Source organism: Falco punctatus (assembly GCF_963210335.1).
Source record: "Falco punctatus genome assembly, chromosome: 13".
NCBI lineage: Eukaryota > Metazoa > Chordata > Aves > Falconiformes > Falconidae > Falco > Falco punctatus.
This window is the reverse complement of record NC_137593.1, coordinates 7,304,646-7,326,458: the sequence shown is the minus strand read 5'-3', so window position 1 is coordinate 7,326,458 and position 21,813 is coordinate 7,304,646. Positions and strand designations below refer to the sequence as shown.

Genomic DNA, 21,813 nt, shown 5'->3' with positions numbered 1-21,813 from the left:
TTGCCCGCCTTGTTTTTAAGTGAATCTCACCCATAAAGGAGTAGTGATTTTCTTTTTTCCGTAATGCTGCCTACAAAAAGCTTCTCAAGTTTTAGTCCATTAACAAATCTTTCCTGGGATCTATTAACATGTCACTATGGAATGCCTTTTTCTTCAAAGTTTAATATGGCTTAACTCTGTCTTAATCATATTGCTCTACTACACTTTATAGCCTGCGGCTTCAGGGAACCTTTGCCTTTTATTAGTACCCATATACAACCATGATGTCATTCCAAAAATCCAGTGCTGCTTTGGGTTTCATAAATTATTATACCTCTGATTTACTTGGTATATCTGCAGCTTTCCAAGAACGAAGATGTGCAGGCAGGACAAGGAATGAAATGTTACAGTACTGAGCTGGCCTGTGCATTGCTTTGCAAGGAGGAGTTGTACCTGGCAGGAGATACAGCCACTGCTGCCCTGCAGTGATGCTCATCAACCTTTACCAGTAATACTGGCTCCATCAAAATCTTGGTGCAATCAATGTGAGTCCTGTTAAGACAGCTGATGAGAGCTGGCAGACTTTCATGCCTGCAACTTTGCTGTGGGCAAATGTTTCTAGCTTGGTAGTGCCCCATAAGGGAGATCTCTCACGTCAGTCTTGTCAGTCACAGCGTTTCTGATTTGGCCCATCTAGAAGCTCAGATTTCTGTGGCAAGGATGGGAGGTCCTGTCCATCACCCTTTTGGGGTCATTTGCACCTCCAGGTGAGGGGAAAGAAGTCAGGGACTGACAATCCTACTCAGAAGTGCAGACTGATTTGGGTACACGCTTTCTCTGTTGTTTGGGGTGGTATTTTTCACTGTATAATGATGTTTGTGAGGGACATAAGGAAGTTTCAGTGTGCTAAAACTGTGGGCTCCATCTGATAAATCACTTATTTATATCACTGCCTTCATTACTGAAGATGGCAAAACCAAGATTATGCAATTGTGTAAAAGTAGCTGCTGACGATTCTGTGGTCTTTTCCAATCCTGTTTCTACTGAGAAGCATATTTTAATGCAATTTAAGGTGCTATAGCCCTAGCATATAAGATGGATTCACTAATCAAATAGAAACAAGGTCCAGCCTGCTATCTCTACAATACAGCCCATCACATCACATCCACATGCTTGTCTCCCCACTGTTAGATTTGTCATTTGCAGGTGCTTGGGTTCTGTCTTAGCATCATGTCAAAGAATCTGAAAAAATACCTCATCTATCTTCTAATAAGACACCATTTGAATTTTTTTAGAGTAGCATCCAAATAGGCATTGTCTGGGTCTCTTTAGACATTTGTTGCCTTTTCCCAATTTCTTTACATGAGTTTTTTGGTTTGTTTGGGGAGTTTGTTTGTTTGTTTGTTTTCCCCAAGTCAGAGTTGCTGCAGTGTGCTCTATGTGGTGCAAGTGTTCAAAGGCATCAGGAATGTGCAGCTTGTACAGAATGCAGCTACCTGCCTGTGAAATGGTATTAGAGACACAGAACACAGTATATTGATTCTTTGGCATCTATATCAGCTTCCTGTTTGTTTCCGAGTATAATTTAAGTCCTAGTTTTTTACCTGGTTAGAACCTGAAAGGTTACTGCTTTTGTCTATATGAATTGCCATAGCAACTGTGGTGCTAGAGCAAACAGTCATGAGCTTTAACAGCCTGGGGGTCAGCAGCAGAACACTCTTAATTTAGAGACCTTCATCTCTAAAATCTGCGTTATTTTACCAGCTTGATCAGGCTGTGTTTTCTGTACTTCAGCATGACTCACTTTGTGATCCGTGGGCTACAGAATCCTGATTTCCACATGGCAGGGAGAGAAGAGATGTGAGTTTATGTTTGTTTCTTTAGGAAGGCTTATATTCTTTTTCATTTGAATAAACATCATATTTTAAAAGTCTGGAATGAAACCCAAAGTATATATTTGCTCACATGTATATTTTGATGTAAAGGCTATGCTGTAATATTTTATTGCGAGACTACGGCTCAAGTTTGAGGCCAAGATGAGACATTGAGCGCCATGACATCGCATTTGCTTATGCTAGAGCAGAATTTGGCCCGTTGAGCTGTGCCTTAGGTGCCCTGGTGCCTCAGCCTTCGCAGTGCTAAGGAGCAGCTCAGTCATCTTTCACATCAGCTGCTGAGCCAGTGTTTTCCTGTTGTTGTTCTCACATCTTTGTTTATTGTTCCCATGGCCTTGCACCTGCAACCCCCCATAATGTTATATAGCAGGTTCTCATGGGAAGCCATCACCTGTGGTGCGAAAATCAGCCCTTTCCCCCCAACCTTTTCATACCTCATTTTGTAGATGTTAGTTTAGAGACAACTAAAACACAGCCCACAACAAATCAGTATTTGTATACTAAACACTATTAGTATTTTAAATACTAAAACATTATCCTATAATATACATGCACAAAAGGTTAACAAGTTATGTGCAACACTTTGTCTAATTATCATACTCAACATAGCTATAATCATGCCGCAGAGGAACACCCAAGAGGCAGTTTGAGCTGATCCCATTCAAAAAAGCATGTAATAGTGGAAAAGCATGCCAAAACCCCATCATCTTCCTCTTCATCCTCACCATTGCCGCACAGGAGAGAGCCCCTGGAGGACAATTATCTGGGGACCCCACCACTGCCCTTCCCAGCTGCCCACAGAGGAATTTTTTCCCTTTTCCTTCTGTATGTTCTCAGTTGCAGACCCCATGAATAATAAATACTGTGTGCGTGTCTCAGCATCCTGTGTGCGACAGCCCTGGCAGTGTGAATCTATGAATTACGTGCTTGAAACCATGAAGGCAGGGAAAGTCACAGATGGTGGTGTGGCAGACAAACCACGCGGCATTTTGTGGTTTTTCAGCGCATCTGCCCCACCCTTCAGCTGGTAGAGCAGAAAGCAGTGGCCACTCTAATTTTATGCCACAACTGCCTGGCCTTAAGTAATACACCATTTAAATATAGATAATGACACAGACATAGCTGGTCATTTGACCAGTGCTCACACGTATCTACCAGCCATAACAGTTTTACCTGCCATACTAGATATATTTCTATCAAAATTGGTGCAGCTGAGGATCTTCTCAGTGGGAACAGCTGAGTGTCAAAGCCCTTGTTCTCCATAGAAACAAAGGCATTCAAGACCGATGCCTTCAAATGCTGTAAGATGTTTCTGGTCACACTTTCTGCTGTTCTTTAACACTCTAACATGATTCTTTAATGATACTGCTGACCTTGCTGATGAAATAATGGAAATCATCGGAGTGTATTCCGCAGCTTGCAGGGAGCTTGCGTTTTGTCTTCTGGGTAAATCTTTTCCAGTCTGATTGCTCTATGATGGCAATACATGTGTTTTATCAGGACTTTGGGATTTAACTGACTGACTACACAGCTGACAAACAGCTGCATCCATCCCCAGAAGTTTGAAGCCAAGCTTCCCAAGTAGTCTGTGAAGTACCAGCAGCAGCAATCTGCCCACTTGCCTTTTGACAGGTACAGCTTTAGGTGGCAGTTTCTGTGAAATTAAATATTATCAAAAATACTGCTTTACCCTTCATCTGCTTCCTTTTTACCCCTGAGACAGTTTAACAGGGGAGGACATTCCCATGTTCTTCAGCTGAGCAGTGGCTATCTATCTTCTTCCTAGAGCAGAAAACATCAAGCATCTGCAAAGGGAGTTGAAATGACCCCCAAGAAAGCAACTCGATGTGAATCTGGATTATCCAGAAATGCACTGAGCTCTTCCCTGACGTTACATTTCCTTGAATGCCATTGCTTGCATGTAGAGGGTTGAGTTTAGCCCCAGAGAAGTCACTCAAGCCTTTGGGGCAATCCCCACTGCGCTCCTTACTTAGAAAGCTTCAAAAGCAGCTATTTTCACAACCAAAGTGTTAAGAATAGGATGCTGTGATACAGGGAGCGGGACTATGGCTCCCTGGTCAGGTGGCTCCGTCAGATACAGATCTTGGTCTCCTGTGTGAGAAGCATGGGACAGGGGAAGACAAAAGAGAGAAAGTCTAAGACAACTGTAGTTTTAGAGTCTCCCTTTTCAGCTTGCAAACTGGAGATAAGAGCAGACAAGCTTTATGACAGTGTTGAGAAATCAATACATTTTTATTGATTCTTGTAGCTGCAGAACTCTCACCCAGCACAAGTACAGGGGTCAGAGTATGAGTACATGACTGTCCTGCTACACTACAAGTGTGCCTCTCAGAAACCGTGCTATTTGATTCACCACGGATGAAGTTTGCTCCATTACATGCTGCAACAACAGCAGCTGACCCAGGATCCCCTCCCAGCAGGGGAGGTTTGGTGGTACAAATTATCCACCGTGCAGGCCAGAAACTACAAGAAAGCTAGTTGCAGCTGCAGCTGAAGGCACAGCCTCACATCAGGAAAATACCTCCTTTACAAAAGGCTCTTTTTAAGCAATTACATAGAGCCCCTTGAAACAATGCACGTTATTCCGAAAGAAAGAGGTCCACAAAGTTGCATGTGAAGAATGACACAGAAGTAGAAGCATCAAAACAAAAGAACTTTGAAAACCAGCTAAGAAGTGTCAGAGTCAAAACTGAATGAAATTAAGAACTTTGAACAAGCATCTGGTTTTGAAACAAAAGGAACTGGAAAAAATAACAATCAAAATTAAAGGAAAATTAAATTAATGAAAGCTCAAGTATGAGAAAATAGTTGAAGCAGACTTGTAAGTTTTACATTTAGTTTATATTCTTGTAAATCCTCCAAAAACAGTCTTTCAAGCTTGATTTTGCAGAAACATTATTGTCCTTTATTGGCATTTGCAACTTCTGTTGGAAAATTTCTGACCTGCTTCAACCCTACCGAGAAGCCATTCATTAGCAAAGCCCGATGTCCTGTCACCATTTTCAGTTGCTGCAAAGCTGTCAAAATGGTGTAAAACTTACCAGAAAGTCCTTTTAATATTATGGCCCACCTTTGCAGGTTACATTTTATATTCTGATTCGATTTGTGCAGTGATGGACCTGACCTTTGTGTCATGTGTTTCATTCTCCATTTCTTCAGCAGAGTCCATTATCGCTTGTTCCAAATTCCTTGAACTCTTCTCTTTGACTTTGTGTTACTTTCCACTTCATTCCCAGACTGCACCACCTAACACCCTACACCTGCTTTTGATTTCACCAAACAGGGACAATGACTATAAAGTTATTTCCCTTTACAAGTCAAACCTGGAAGGTCTCTCTGTTGTTCATTCTATTTCCATTGCCGGTGTAAGTGTCCTTGTTGTTTTTCCCACTAGTGAAGAAAGGGCAAATGTCATATTCACTGAAGCAAAGACTTTGCTTTGAAGCGGTATTGATTTTTCCTTTTCCCTTCTGAAGCTTTGCCAGGCTCCATAAAAGCATGTCTCTTGTTCAGAAACTCTTTGGACTGAGAGACAACAGGGGCAGCAGAACCAGCAGGGCGCAGTGGGAAGTTAGGGCATCTGGTGGGGAATGACAATTATGACAGCAGCTAGGAAAAGAAAGAGGTCATTTTATTTTTAACTGTACTGTGAGAACAATTGTGGATCAGAACAAAACCAAATGGGAAACACAGCTTTAATTCCAACTTATGATTCCTCCTGGTCTAAACCTCAGTACGAACATTTTTCTGGGGTTCAGCTGTTGAGAGCAAGACACCAAAAGCAATAGCTTGGCTAGAGGCTTAACCACAAAGGTGACAACAGCATGACTTTGTGGCACAATGCTACAAATGACCCTCACACTGTGCTGTATTGGAGCAGCAGCATCATATGGAGCTGCAGGGAACTTCTTCTGAATGAAGGTGCCGTGCTATGACAGGATTCCTGTTTAAGAGATCTGAATTTGTTTAGAGATAGGTTATGCAATGCAGAAATAGCTGATAGCATGTATTAAACTCACACATATTACAAAGAACCGAGATGTATCTGTCTCCCCCTAAAAACGTCTCTGTCTTTCATAGATTCTTGAAGTCTGTGACCACATACACATAGTTATCATCTGTGCACTGGAGAGTCTCTCAATGAGAAGATGGGTACTGGCTTTAAGCCTTATGTAAAATGGGTGCCTCCCAGCGCCTCCAAGACTCTCACATGGCATTTTGTTCATGCTGACTCAAAGAATGTCACTTATTCAAACATCAATGCCACTTTTTGCCATGCTTCTGTATTTCTTGGAGCTGTCAGGCTGGGAGAGTTGGTCTTCCAAAGCTCATTAGATAAACAGCTGCTGCTGGAACGGCAAGTAAAATTACAGCAGCCGCTTTTTGCAGAGTAGGTCAAGTAATAATTATACTAGATTTTCCTACAGTTCTTGTTTTTTTTTGTGAAATGTGTACCTACCACAAGGAATTAAATAACGATGACAAGAACTACTCCTGCATCTAGTGAGTGCCCCCTCTTACTACCTTTTCCTAGTCAGTACCATTTCCCAGCCAGAAAGATCTTTAAAACCTAAAAATCCATAAAATGGCTTCCAAATCCTCAGCTATTTTAAGAACTGTGCATATGTGACAGGTGGAAATGAGTTTTTTTTTTTTTAAAAAAACACCTATGAAAAAACCTGTTATCAACAGCAACGAGAGGGTTCTGTTGATTAAAGGATGTTTTCTGGCAGTCATTTGTAAGGGAAGTGATTCATTAAGTACTGCCTGAAAGCAAACTTTGTACTAAATAAATGAAAATATTTTGTGGTCACTGGGGCTTCCAGGGATAGCTTGAGCACCCACGGCCCCTGATGCTGACCTGCACTTTGCACGTCAGCACTGCTCCAGCTGGCGGTGTCAGCGCCCTGCAGCCTCCCCCAGCATGGCCATCACTAGCTGCTGCTTTTTCTTCCCCCTACAACCAGCGGTACCTACCAGTGCAACTTTGCAGTCTTTCTCCAAGAATAGGAATTACCTTAAATTTGTGACGCCCTTGCACAGGGGAAGGAATGCATAATTGATACCGATTGCCCCATCAGGACTCAAGCACAGCAAGAAATAAAGACACGGAAGCTGTTTTGATGTCCTGGGTCAGCTTTGCCTTTACACGGCCTCCTGCAATACGTTTCAGGGCACATCACACTGTTGACTTCTGCACCGGTGTTACCCATCCAGTTCTCAGTGTACATTTGTTTTCATTATTTGTGCCCCCTCCTGCTGTTTTTTCTGACAAGCTTGGGATCTGAAAGCTGCTTTCCCAGACCTTTAAGTAACAAGCCATCATCAGCAGTACCGTGTATGGAAGGCTGCAGCTTGAATTTGTTTTCACAAAAAGCACATCACAAGACCTGCCTAATCAGCAGTCACCTAGTTTGCTCACACCAGACAGAGTCAATTTGCAGACCATGCCTGCTGTTGACCCTGCTGTCTGCTCTGGATTATTCCAGTCTGCTTCCACTTTCTAAAATTAAATGTTAGTATTTTTAATTGCTAGTTTTAACTCTTGCCTAATTGGGCACAAGTTCATGCTGTTGTGGATCTCTCAGAGGCAAGCAAGAGGGACCACACGTGAAGGAGCTAGAGTGGGGTTGCTGGTAGTAACCACATGGGTTTGTGCCATCCTGGCCCTGTCTGTCTTCCATAGATCATCAAATGGTGATGAAAAAGCTCAGGGACTGCTGTCCCCTTGCTACCCCTGCCCAGTCCACACACACCATCATGTTGCAGAGACTCCAGCTTTTGGAACGAGATGCCTCATAGGACTGCCAGTTTAATTCAAAGCGACTCTGAGGTTGTTATTTGTTCAGGTTGCAGCAGAAAGAGCTTGTAAATGTTGGAGGATGTATCTCGTGGGGAGGCATCTCAGGCTTGCATGTGGTAAATGCTCAGTGCTGAGATTGCAGATCATGATGTTTTATTGCTATTCATTCTTTCCTTTTTGTTGTTGAAGACATAAGAAATAAATCTGGTTCATTCAGTATAACAACTGCAATAAAATTTTACAATAATTTTGAAAAATATAGGTGATCTTTCTATATATTACTTAAAGGTATCACTAAATTTGACCAAAGGAAATATGAAAATTTATTTTTTTTTTTTTAAAACCAAGAAACAAATGACTGGTGAAATTATTATAGCATTTCTTTCCCTTTGACTTTTCATGTGACTTTTCTTTCCTCTATGCAACTGTCTCTAGTTGATCCCATCTTAAAAATAATTTCACACTGTGGGAGAAATGCAGCCTATCCTATGTAGTTTGCTGTACAGGTTGCCAAAGGTTTGCAGTTGGCAAATTCCAGGTTCAGCTCCTTATAGTACCGTCAGTTTTCTCTACCCATGGCTGGACTCTAACCATAGGAACACAGACCTGGGGTGAGCATTCAGAAAGCATGAACTCAGCACCTACCTGAGGTGTTACAGCCGGATCACAGACCACAGACATGATGAGGCTGGAAAAATAGCTACAGATGTGTTATACTTTGGAAACGAGCACCTGAATACTCTGGCCACTGTCCCCTAGTGTGCATCAAAACCACAGCAGGTCTGCTGTAACATCTCTAAGTTAAGGTCATCAGCAAACCAACAGTAGATTAAAATTTTAAGCTCAGAAAATGTTTGCTTGTTTCTTTCTTAAGATTTTACCAAGATTTAATTTGCTGTTTCTATTTTCTCAGCACACATGACCACAGACCTAGATCCATTACCATCATGACAGTGATAAAAACCTGAAATAAGCTCTTTGACTGCTCCCTACTGCTGCATTTCAATCTGATGCCTACAAATCCACGTGAAGGGTCTCCAGTAGACTCGGATGGGCTATAACCACTCACCCTTACCAGCCTGCAGAAAGAGGGGCTTGCCAGTGCCAGTGCTGCGTTTTGATAACCTTTCTTGGTTTTCCAGTGAGACTTTCTCACTGCTGAGACAGCCAGTGGAGCTATGGAGGCTGCAGTGTTTGTGGTTTAGAGATGAATGATTGTCATACGGTATCATAATGCTTGTACTGTACTGTTGTATTCCAGTGGGACTTGCAGTGACCAGCTTAAACTGTATATGTGTAACAGCCCCAAAACTTCCAAGGGTTGTGTATCACTAACATCGATAAGGCAAAGATGTTTTTAAACTCAAAATTTGAACAAGAACATTCAAAATTTCTTGTTTCATTAGCATACACCTATAAGAATGAAGGGAGAAAAGACAGTAGATATTAATGCAAATCTAATTGCAGAAACTAACCATCTGAATACCAGCAAGGAAATTCCTGTTGTCAAGGATGAAAGACAAGGTATCTCCCATTTCCTAGACGTGCTCTTCATTAACTTTGTGAAAGCCAAACAAAGCTACTACGTAGGTAAGCATGCTCCACAAGCTCCTCACCTACCTCTCCTTCTCAGAAAAAGCTGCGTGTAATGCAAGACTCAGGCTAGGGACACATACATCACAGCTGCAGTATCAAAAAAGCTTATTTTTTGCTGATCAGATGTGAACCATATGTAATCATACCAACCCTTAATCCAAACAATTCTACTGTAAACCAGAGTCTGCTGTGTTTGGTATCTAGATTAATTAGATGACAAATTCTTGGCAAGTTCTTCAAATAAATGAGAGCTCCTAAAAATTTAGTCAATGAGTCCCATGAATGCTCACAGCTGTTCTCTGAAATTCAGAATTTTCTTTGACCACCAATCTGAGAAACTAGTTTTACAGTTTATATATATGAACAGGACAGACATGCACTTGATGGTGACTGCACCACAGGTATCCCCATTAGCTGATGCTTTTGGTATTGATCTCTCCTCTAAATGGGCAACATTTAGTAGTTTCGTAGGCAATGAAGTCATCAATATCTGTCAGTTTTTATACCTCTTTTACAACTATTTGCCATCACGTGGCAAATGTTGCTATCAATTTTATCTGGTTTATTCTATTTGTTTTATTTTTTTCAGTTAATCTGATTGCAACACGCAGCATGAGGTTCAGAGGCTTGAACAAATGCAAAGGCGTTCACGTAACTCCTCTCTAAGACTTAAGCCATCACAGTTTGCATAGTTCTCTTAATACTCATGATTATAAGGTCAGCACTCAGTTATCTCTCCAGTAAACTAAGTTTACGATGATTTAAATGAAGTATTGCTCTAAAGCATGTTTTTATAAATCTTGTGGTCTTAAGTGCTTGTGAAATACATGTCAGAGACCACACGGAAGTCTAAAAATACGTAAACCCTTTGAGTGCTTGACATAGATGCATCTATTGTACATATTCATGCTCAGCACACATTAAAATCATGCAGCTCACTGTGACATTGTAACTGGAGACTGCTAAGCTGGCAGAAATAATTTGTTACGCTGCTTACAACTAAAACCCCTTCTGTTTTCGGGCTGTTTTTGAAAATACAGTGTTCATCCTTTTCACATGTGAACTCTTGCTGTCCCATCTCTTACAGTCCTTAGACAAATGTTTGAAGTCTATACTCAAAACTAGACTGAGAAAGAGCAATGTCTGACTACATTTAAAAAGGACTCCACTGGACCAGAACAGGCAGCTGGCCTTTTTTTGTTAAGTATAGCTACTGTTAAATGTATGTAAACCCATACTAACTCCTGCGAAGAATCAGCCTACTTGATCAAAGAAGCTCAAACTGGCAAAACACAGCAGTCTGACCAAGTGCCTGCAAGAAGCCTCCATTTCTGCTGGTGTACCAGACAGCGCAGTAATGGTTTGATCCTCAAAATTCACTCCTCTGGGCTAATCTTCTTCCTCCAGCGCTTCTTCCCTGCTTTCTCTCCCCTACGGCATTTCTCTGTTCTGCATTTACACTTTGCTAACTCACTCCTCATGAAGCTTACCTCTCACAAAGTAACATCACATGGAATGAAATAGCGTTGTGGAACTAGCAATTCTTGTAAACCACATAACTGTGCCTTACCTATTAATAACCCTGGAGCTGTTTAGAGAGATGGAAGAAATAAGATCTCCAGCCCATCTAGCCATCCCAAGGCAGAATCCATTCCAAAATGCATCCTGTGCTATAGAATCCATATGCAACCTGCTCCAATCTTAACTACGCTTACCATTGGAAAGTTTCTACACTATAAAGTTTTTAACGTGAGGATTTTTCATTATTTCTTGCTGCCTTAGAGTCTTTGCTATTTAATTCTTATCACTGCTGGTCTTACTCCCTTAGCCATAGGCACTACAGTAATAAAATAAACAGTGGGTGTGAAAAGCTATCATTCTGATCTATGGAACTAAATAAAATAATTATCAATAGCATACATACATAAAAATAAACACTTACACTTATAAAAAGTTCCAAGCTTTCATATCTGAAGGTCAGAAAGGACGACAATTTTTTTTTTCTTCCACTTTTGGCTCCCTCTTAGTCAACAGGGAAAACCAGGTACCAGCAGATTAGGATTTATCCAGTACTAAAATGCCCCCTCTTACTAACTTCAGATAAAATCTGGTCAGCTTCCTTATGGTAGGCAACTAATATGGGTAGTTAAATTCAAGGAGGAAGAATTTCATCCTAATAGCCTTCTACAGCCAGCCAGAAATCTGCAGCAAAACCACCTCCCACAGTCACAACCAAACTACCAAGCCCTCCTTCTACTCTTTAAAAAAGAAGGCAAAAGGCTGTTTCAACTTATAAAACAGTGGAAAATTGGGTCTGATGCTCCCCATATGTAATTCATTCCCTTCTGCTATGAAAGGCACTCATCTTTCTCAGGTGCAGTCAATAGACATTTTGCTCTTTACTGCAGCAGGAGCTCAGCTCTGTGGAACAGCTGTAGCATAGGCACAGGCAGTGCAACAAAGCCTGCTGCAGAACAAAGGTCTCAGTGTCTGCACAGCTAGGAAAAATACATCAACACTTGTCTGAAGCGTGGCCATGAGCAAGAAACTATTCATAGCCTCTTTAAGCTTTTTAATCTAGCAAGAAGCAGAATTTGCAAGTCACTGCTTATTTCTGGAGGCACACGCTTGCCCCTCGAGGTTGGCTTTTGTCTGTGAAATTGCACCTCCAGCACCTTTCAAAGGGGAAAAATTACCATCTGGCATGTGTGTGTGAGGATAACTCCGTGATGGCTGTGACCTTCCTGGTGCGTGCCTGTCCTTACTGACTAGAGGGATTCTTGTACCTACCCATGAGCAACTAGACTCGGCCATGCTAGGCACTAGGGATACATCCCCATCCTAAATAACAGTTCCTCTGTGGTTGGGAGTTCCTAAGACAATAGAGACGTTTTGTCTCCAGAGCTATTCTGCACCCAGACACTGATTTCATAGAAAAAGAGGTCATCTGTGAACAGCCCCGAATACGCAACTACAAGAAGAACAAGACAAAGCAAAATACCAATCAGAAGGAACAAAAAGACTGATAAAAATAAGCGAACAGAGATTTACAATATTTCAGATATTTGCATTTGCGTGGAAGAGTACTAAAAATGAGAGGGCATGAAGAAAAATAAAATTGTACTTATGACAGAAAAAAAAACCCACCAAAACTTAAAGTAAGAAAAAATAAGAAAATAAATAATAACTGAAAGGACTGGGATAATATACTTTTTGAGTAACTGATAAATGGATTAAAGAATATACTGGATCGAGCAGTAGTCCATGCTAAAGAAATTCAATAAAAACAGAGTTTCTAGTTTTAAAATAAAAACCATGGATTGAATTGTGGAATGGAACCAGGAGAAGCATGGGACAAATGGGAATTCACATGCAGTATTACAAGACAGGCCGAATTCTAGTAACCAAGTAGCCATTTTAGGTTTAAGGTAAACTGTATTGTAGAAAAAGGATTACTTTTTTTTTTTTTTAACTAAAGTTAACAGAATCCCAAATATTGAAACATTACCAATGTTTTATTAAATTTGGCAATATACATTCCTTCTTCTGTCAAACAACAGAATTTGCAAGTGTTTTCACGCTTCCTTGGCACGTGTCAGAGATACAGTTGGGAGTGCTTTTGGGAGAAGTAACCTTTCATGGACTTAATCCTGCCCTTTCCTCCTGGATTGGAAAGAGGAAAATTCCCAACAAAGCTGCTGGCTGTGGCAATTAAGGTTGTATACTTTCCTGGGTTCTGGTGAGCCTTCAGAGAATCAAGCCACCCAAATATGCCTATATAAATGGGGAAAAAAAAAAAAAGAAAAAAGAAAAAAAAGAAAAAACCAAACCAAACCCCAAAACGTGGCTTGCTATTTTTCTTGTTCTCTTACATTTTCTGATCTTGGACACCAAAGTCATGACTCATGAGAAGAGAACATTAGTTCCTGTGGTCTTCATCTTCTATGAAGAGCATGATACACTTAGTCCAGTTACTGACTGGGGAAAGGAAAACATATTTATGGCAAATGGATGAATGTTAAAGAAAAAAATATCCCATTGTTTAACATGTGAATCTCTACTAACTGGCCAAGAGTAATTGGTTTTGGAGGTTACTTACCTTTTTTTACTGAAGCTCCACTTTTCCACTTTCATGAAAGTGTTCTAGACTTACCTGTATGCAAATGAGAGCAAAATTTATTCATCTGCCTAGCCAGATTTCACCACTACATAGGAGTAACCTTGTAAAAAGTAGGAAAACAACACTGTGCAACCGTATCTTTATCATCACTCAATAAAATATTACATGACTTCTGAAAATTTGTTTGGTGATAAATGAACTGGCGGTTTGGGTTTTTTTTATAGAATCTTTCATATAGTCTTAATTGCTTTAAATTACTGCCAAAACTGTTTCTTCAAATGAATGGGTGAAATAGGTATGTTGTACATCTCTCTCTCCCAGACTGCCTCCTGCCTGAAGATTCTGTCCCATCCCTCATTTTATTCCAGGGAAAATTTATATCAAGTATATTATACCGCATCTGGCCAGTGACTGCTTTGCAAGTCACAAGTTTTCTTTTTCTGTCCTCCATGCCCATGAGATACAATTATGCTCCAGCCAGAGCCACATAGCCACAGTGACTCAGTGCTGAGATCACGCTCACAAGACCTGCTGAAAAATAAGGTATATTAGCTGATTTTGCAGTATCACAATGATGCATCTTTTGGGGAAGGGCTTATCTGTATTCGACCACCAAGCGTGAATACCTGAACATACATGTTCATCTTTGCAGACGGAAATACAGATGGATAAATAACTCAGGGAGGTCTGGAAACATCAAACAGCTCTTAGAAGCTATTGCCGTAGATATTTAACTATTATATGGACCTCACAGGATTTCATACAGATTTCTGAACTGATCCTTCTTTCAGTAGTCAGCCACAAAATTCTTATTAACTTCCACAGCAACTGAACAAAAATCACTAGAAATCACTAGATGCAAAAGGTTTTGGTTTGTTTGTTGGGGTGTTTTTTTGTTGTTGTTGTTGGGTTTTTTAAATAATGCCGTTGAGGTGTTATCAGCTCACACAGTCTTTCACAAACCAAGGTCTAGTATTATCACCTCTGGTTGCCAGTATCATCAACTTCCATTTGAAAAAAAAAAAAAAAATTACTGGCTTTTACAGCTATAAAGCAGAAAACCTGAATACTAACTGCCCAGCCCTATACACTTAAGAACTCAATATTTTTTTAGATGGCATCATTGTAAACCTAAGCTCATAATTGCTGATTGCCTGGCATTGCTGACACTGAGATGGGAAAATTCAGATGACAGAGAAAGTCCACCTATTTCTGTCCTGAATTGACAGCAAGTGTGCCTTTTCCCTTCAACAAAGGAGCTGAGCAGAGCAGGCTACGACTGTTGTAAAATGTCATTGTGTCTTTGACATATAGGTGAACATATAGATTTGAGGATCAGACAAGTGAATGTTCCTTTTTTAAAAAAAAAATAACATAAAACTTACTATAGCATCCTAAGGTAGCAAACTATAACACGAACCTTTTCTTTGCACCAGTGTAATTTCCAGAGATTTTCTTTTTTTTTAATGTAGAAGACTTTTTTTCTGAATTTTGGACTTACATACAAATGACTATAAGCATATTTGAAATCACATTTTAGTGTCTGATAGTACTCATAAATCAGGTAGTTATACTTGTGATAATTTCTGTGGGTGGGTGTTCATGTGCATGAGAAGATATGCAAAACTGGATGGTGAGATGAGCCATGATGAACATTAAAGGTCCGGAAGCAGATCGATAGCTGGTGTAAATTGTCAGGGCTTCATTGATTTCAATGGTCCTATGATAAATACTAATTCAGCTGGTGCTCCAAAAAATGTCATCAGATGAGCCTCTGGTCAATAACAGTGGAGAATGCAGAATGAGGTATAGGTGTTACCTCCACGCTGAGCACATTGGCATTTACCTTTGAATTGACTCTGCATGGTGCAAAAAGGTAAGAATTCCCTGTTTATTCACATTTTTTTTAAATCTCCCCTGTTGGCTGGAATAGCGCAAGTGGGTACACCCATGGAGAGAAAGATGCATATATATACACAAGAAGGTATTTTCTGTGACAAGGCATTTTCTGTGACAAACAAATACTTACACGGCTTTTACTGCTGTGATGGTACTTTTATCTTCAAATGAAAGAAAAACATTTCAAGATACTGTATGAAAATTACTTGTACAAATTTGTTGCAATTCTATTAGGTTTTTCATCCATCCCACTAGTAAAGGAAACTAAACTCAGAATAGGCTTTAATATACAGTTTACATACAATACTTGAATTCCTTTCAGAAACTAAAGCTTCTTACAGAAATGATAGTTTCCTGTGTGTATGAATTACTGAGAATTATAATATCAACAAAAAGGAATGAAACCAGGTTGCACTTAAAAATCTACACTTCCTAGGTGATTTTCAACATTTTTTTCTAAACATTTTCCACCAGATAAAGTTTGTTACCATGTTCTAACCATTTTCTATTTCAAAAAATTAATTACTGAATCTGTAAATAAGAAATTAATTACACAATAGAATTAACGGAACCTAAGAGAAAAGGGACTTTGCGCATGGCTGGTGGTGAACCCACTGGTTCTGCTGACTAGTTCTCTTGGACGCCTTATCAAATGCCATTAATTTCTAGTCTGCATACAAATGCATCGATGTGCCAGAATTAAATCAAATTAGAATGTTTAGAGTAAAAGCCCGTTTGCCATGTTTCAAATTGCACGTATTTATTTGGAGGCCTCAGAAGGACATCTTAATCTTATAGTGTTATTATTTCAAACAGAACAAGAGACTTTTACCGTTATTTGGAGAAAGTCCCTTAGCTTACAGACTAAAAAAAAAAAGAAAAAAAAAGCAGAACTGCTGCAACAGATATTTTGACAAGAGCTTTGAATGAAAAATAACAAAACCTCTGCAGGGAATTTCCCATTAATCTAATTTATTTGGGAACACATTTTCACAACAATAATTAAATTATCTAATGTTCGCTTACATTAAAAAGAGATCATTTGTAACAGTTCAATATTAGAAAAAAAAAGGGGGGGGGGGAGGGCCAATATTTTAAACTAACACCACAGTAAAAAACCCAACAACTTGCAAACATCAAAGGAATGCCATGATGTTTGACAGCTTCGTATGAATTCAGCTGTTTCATCTCTTAGTGAAGTTGGCAACATAGATTCCAGCATTTTCTGTGCAGTGGTGTCTTTAAAGCTGTGACATGTCTATTCATCTGTTTTTCAGGGTGTTTCAATAGCTGAAATATCCAATAATTAAAGTCTTGTGAACATTGGAATCCCTGTTTATAAAGACAACGAAAACAACAACTACATTTTCTCATGGAACATGATATTCAGGTATTTCATCCGTGCCTTGCAAGTCTTCAGTGGGGAACACCACATATAACCAACTGAGATACCATTGAGCAAAATGTGGTTTTATCTGCTTTATTTCTCCTAGAAATGTCAGCACAGCACATTATATTGCCTGTAATTTTAATAGATAAACGAGACAATGATTCCATTGTTATTTTTTTCCTCAAAATGGTAGAATACATTTTCTTAAAAAAGTCTGCAAACATATTTACAAAAGTGTGAAAGCAATAAATGCAGGCTTTTTATATTTTTACTGAACTTCCAAAGACTGACTGATATCCTAATTTTATTGGAGATCTGGTCCAAGGGTGATACAAGCAATTAACTATCACACTCAGTTTTGCTTTCTTGTAGGCTACCGTGGAAAACAAAACACATAAATATTTTAAAAAGAACAAACTTATATTCCATGAAGCATAATGAAGATATTCCAAAACCATTTCCTACATTTTTATGTTGTTTCATCTTTAAAACATCTCTTGGTCTTTCTTAATGTTGTGTTATAATGTGGGACACCATCCTACTTTTGGAAAGCCAGCTGCTGCAAAGTAATTGTAAAGTAGCCATCAAAATATCATTCACAGTATCTGCATCACAGGAATGGACTTTTTTTGTTTTCAAACAGGAGTGACAAAATCTGTGTTGCTGCCTTCATCTTTCACATTTTAAATACGATTGGCTGACAAAAATAAAGTGTAGTGTCATGCTTGGTTTACCTATATCATTTATTTTGTAACTAATAAAAGTAAACAATTACCAGATACTGTATATATAGAGATATATAGATATATGGCCACAAATAAACTATAGTAGAAAGTTATTTTGGTTTTGATAAAGTTAAGAAAAGCACATAAAATCATATTTCATGAATATCTTGGTTTATGGCCATCAATATTTTTGTATTTTTTTGTTTTGTTTCATCAACATAGCAAAATACAATCTTCCTATTAAACAATAATTATCAGATGGCAGACAATTCTTTTTATTGGTTTACATTGGCAGGTCACAGTCTAAAAGCACAACCACATCAGGCAGAAATTGCACACAGACCGCCCTGGATTTTGAAGACTAATTTTTATGCTTCTACAAAAAAAGCTTAATTTAAGAAAGGGGACTCTAACAAGCACCAATTAAATACATGGATTTCCTTTTTTTTTTTTTTTTTTTTTTTCAATAGCTAAATAAAATGACTGAAATTGCAGTACTTTATTTTGCTTTCAGCTTCAGTTCTAACATTTGTGCTTGATGTTAGCAAACATGTTTTGAACATCCTAGAGCTGTTTGTAGAAGTTGAATCACCCAAATAAAAGCCAGGTGATTTTTTTTTCCCATCACGGAATACTGCAGATTTATTTCAATTAGGCCTGTTCCTTGGGGATTTTTTAGTGTTGATATTTGCTTTTTTAACTTATATCTGAAAACTAGGGGAGATCTGAATGTAATGCTATGACACCATACTGTCACAATGTCAGTATTTCTGTAAGAAATGGTTGTAGGTGGGACTGGCCCATAAATATGCAGTTGTATTAGTTGTAGAAGGCATGCTCATGTCTTCAAAAACCAGACTGGTCTTAAGATATTACTCTTATTTGAGACAGTTACCATTACTTCATTAAAAAATGACAAAACAGCAATAAACATTTTAGCTCTTTAATGAGCAAAGATCAGGTCTCTTAGCATTGGAATAATATTCGTTATCCAGATTATCTTTATTTCACTCAGTGACCAGTAATGTGGCCAAGAAGTACAAAGTAATTTTCCATCAAGTAGTATACAATTTTTGTGTGTAATAAGCTTTCATTCTTGAAAAAGAGTAACTGAAAAGAAATGTTTCTGTTACTGCAGTTAGTTTGTCAGAGAAAGTTCTTCGCATTATCTTACAAACTATCAAAATTGCTAGTAATTTGAAAAAATGTAAAAAAAAATCACATAACTTTAGTCTAATAGAAATATAGTACAGGTAAGAGAGAAAGTATTTATCAGGGATGTGCTCTTAAGTCCATCTCAATTATTTCTTTTATATAAATGTACATCTGATTACATATACAAACACTTTGAAAGGACTGTGGTATATAATTACTGGAAAGCAACAGGGGAACGAAAAAATTCTTGTGGTTTTAGAACATTCGTTTCACACAAACATATGTAGTGTTCAGATTTTAAAATTTCCAGTTGTTGGCTCTCTCCCCGTTCTTACATACCCTCTTATTCTACACTGTCGCCATCTGGTCTAGAGAATTCATTTGAATGGCAAAGCTAACATATAGCAAAAAGGGAATTAACTCTATATTAAAGTATTATAAGTAAACTTTGTAACATGCAAACATGAGTTTAAACAAGAAACTGAAAGGTGTAATCAGAGTGGTAATACTGGGGCATTTTTATATTGCAAAATACCATTGCAATTAATTTTTTGGACACTTTACCAATTTGAACAAAGCATATCATAACTAAATCATAGCAAATTATAAATCCTTCATCAAAGGAGAATCCATTAGAGTTATAGTTACGTTAAAGTTAGAAATTATTCAGGTGGAAAGGAAAAAGAACATTAATAATACAGATTTTTTGTCTGGGATTCCTATCAGTGCAGATTCAACACTGTATACCTAGAATGCCGTAAGTAACTTTCAAAAACTGTTGCAATTCCTTCTGTTTCTGAAGCTACCATGAAATATTTTACTGTGATTACTTTTGCCCCTTTCAAAAAACCCAAACCAAACCCCCAAAAAAACTTCTTTAGGTTGTGCCAATTGATGAAGAAAGCTTCTATTAAAAACTCCAATGGGATGAGAAGAATTTTAATTACGGCTTAATCAGCAGCACAGCCACCAAGCATATAAATTATCATGCACATCGTGCTAAAAATATCCAGTTTCCTTTATTCCCACAACTTTTATACTGACAGCACTTATGTGATAATGTTGTACCGGCCAGGCTGTAAAACTTCTTTGACTGGCAGATTTCAGCATGAGCCCCTTTCTAAGGCCTTAACAGCATTGGTGCTTTGTGTACTTATTCAAATGTAAATATGGTCTACACAAGAAAACAGGTCCAAATAAAAATTGGTGAAAATTATCTGACATTCCATTACTGTGTCCCTTGTGCATATTTATAGGTTTTTAAAATTTTCAGTCATAGTTCTTTCCTGTTTGTGTTGCACATGCCTAATTCCATTACGTAACTTAAATCTTCAAAAAATTAATACTTGAATGTGAATGAAAAAGTATCATTCAGGACAACTGCTTCAAGCAATTGCAAACAGTTGGGTTTTTTTTGTTTTTTCTTTTCTTTTCTTTGTTTGTTTCTTAAGTTCATTTGATATATGTACAATTCATTTTTTTTCAAAACCCCAAAAGTTCTTGATATGTATATTCACATAATATTCCTCCATATTTAAATAGTAAGAGTCTTGTAGGTTGAAAGCCAAGTAATCTTCAGTAATATCACCTACTGCAATCCATCAAAAAATAAAGTTTGTTTCATCTTGTCTGGCTATACCCTGGTTGTTGAGTGTGAATGGGGGTGGGGATGAGGATGGGGCAGTGTATTGTTCTGTCCTCCGGTAAATGTATTGAATGTGTGTAGGGGTTGAATCCCTGGTATAGTGTTGGGGATCATTGTGATGGTGTTGGGTGTCATTAAGGGAATATCATCAGGAGACCTTCTCATAGCTAGCGTGTAGTCTGGGGGACAGGCGGTCCTAAGAACCACCTCATGTGGATGGATGGACTCACATTCATGATCCAAGTCAGTGTGCTTCATTTGGAGGGACATTATCTCCTCTTCTTGTGCATGGGTTAGGTCATTGGTAGTAGTACGTTGTGGGCTACATCTCCTGTGAACATCGTGTCTCCGCTTGTCTTTTTTGTAGTACAATGCTGCAAAGGCCAAAATGTTCAGGAACAGCAAAGATGCACCAACTGCGATAGTAACACTCAATTCCGTTGAATAGTCCCTTTGATCCACTGAAAAGGGGCTTGGCTGTTGTTTGGGATCATCTTGTTTGGCTGTAGGAAAGGCTGAAGTAACAGAAACAGAATTTTTCCTTGTTGGTCTGAAAGTATTATCGGTTGATGGCACTTTAGTTGTGGTAGAGGTATACTGTGAAATGTCGTTAAGGTTGTGCAGATGAGGTACCAGTTCCAACCAAAGGTTCACTTTATTGGCCCTATAATGTTCTTTAACTCGTGGTTTTAATCCAATGTGAAGATACAGTTGGTCTTTCTGAGAATATCTGGTCCATGCTACTTCTTCAAAACGATTTGGCTTTGTATGGATGAATTTTGTATCTTGCGGCACTGGTTGATTTGGGTCACTAAAAAAAAGATAATCTCCAATGTTACAAAGTATTTCAAAAGGAATTATAAAATTAACATAATTAAAATTTTATACTTAATGTTGAAGTCTGCCTTTGGACAGAGCAGAATGCTATTTCCTAAAATTAGAGGCCTTAATAATCTTTATTAGAAACAGCATTATGCAAACGAACCCTTATTTTACATAGATGACTGCAAAATGCCTGGCTCCCCAAAATGCTAGCATCTCACACAGGGAAATATTTCGCTGCTGAGGGCAGATTGCCAGCAATGCGGTAAAGTGGACAAATATCTATAAGACACCAGCGTGAGAGGAGATTAAGTTTTACTCTTTTTTTTTTTTTTTTTTTTTTTTTTTTTAGTAACATAAAGCTCGTGAGGCTCAGTATTTCAGTTCAATGAAGTATCTGTGGCCTTCCAGAAAGGGCACGGATTCTCCTTCTGTGAAAGACCGTGGCAGGGCCTAACTCAGTATAACACGTAATGACTTAAGAGTCCAATGGCCAAAGGTGGAAATGTGTTTTGAACTACCAGTGAAAGAAGAATTAATGACAATAACAAGATTTTTCAATTTTAAAGTCACATATTTAACGTTCAGAATTGTCAGTTTGAAACAAAATATTAAAATAAGGCTTATTATATTTGATGCAATATTTATGTACTTTTCTGTCTCATGGGATGAAAATATCAGTGCTGGGGTAGAATCAGTTACTAATGTAACAATTTTTAACTATACACATATGTTAATGCTTACTCTTGCACTTTTCTGGGCA

At 38.6% G+C, this 21,813-nt stretch overlaps 1 protein-coding gene across 8 annotated transcripts in view; it reads right to left on the bottom strand.

Moving 5' to 3' along the window:
• Window positions 1-1,367: 1,367 nt before the first annotated feature.
• NLGN1 (neuroligin 1) overlaps window positions 1,368-21,813 on the bottom strand; it is a 427,968-nt gene continuing 407,522 nt past the window's right edge. For all 8 annotated transcript variants that reach the window (XM_080409539.1, XM_080409537.1, XM_080409540.1 and 5 more), the window contains one exon: window positions 1,368-21,039. In XM_080409539.1, the coding sequence (XP_080265665.1) occupies window positions 20,217-21,039 (823 nt within the window). In that variant the 3' untranslated portion in view covers window positions 1,368-20,216. The remainder of the gene's footprint in view (window positions 21,040-21,813) is intronic.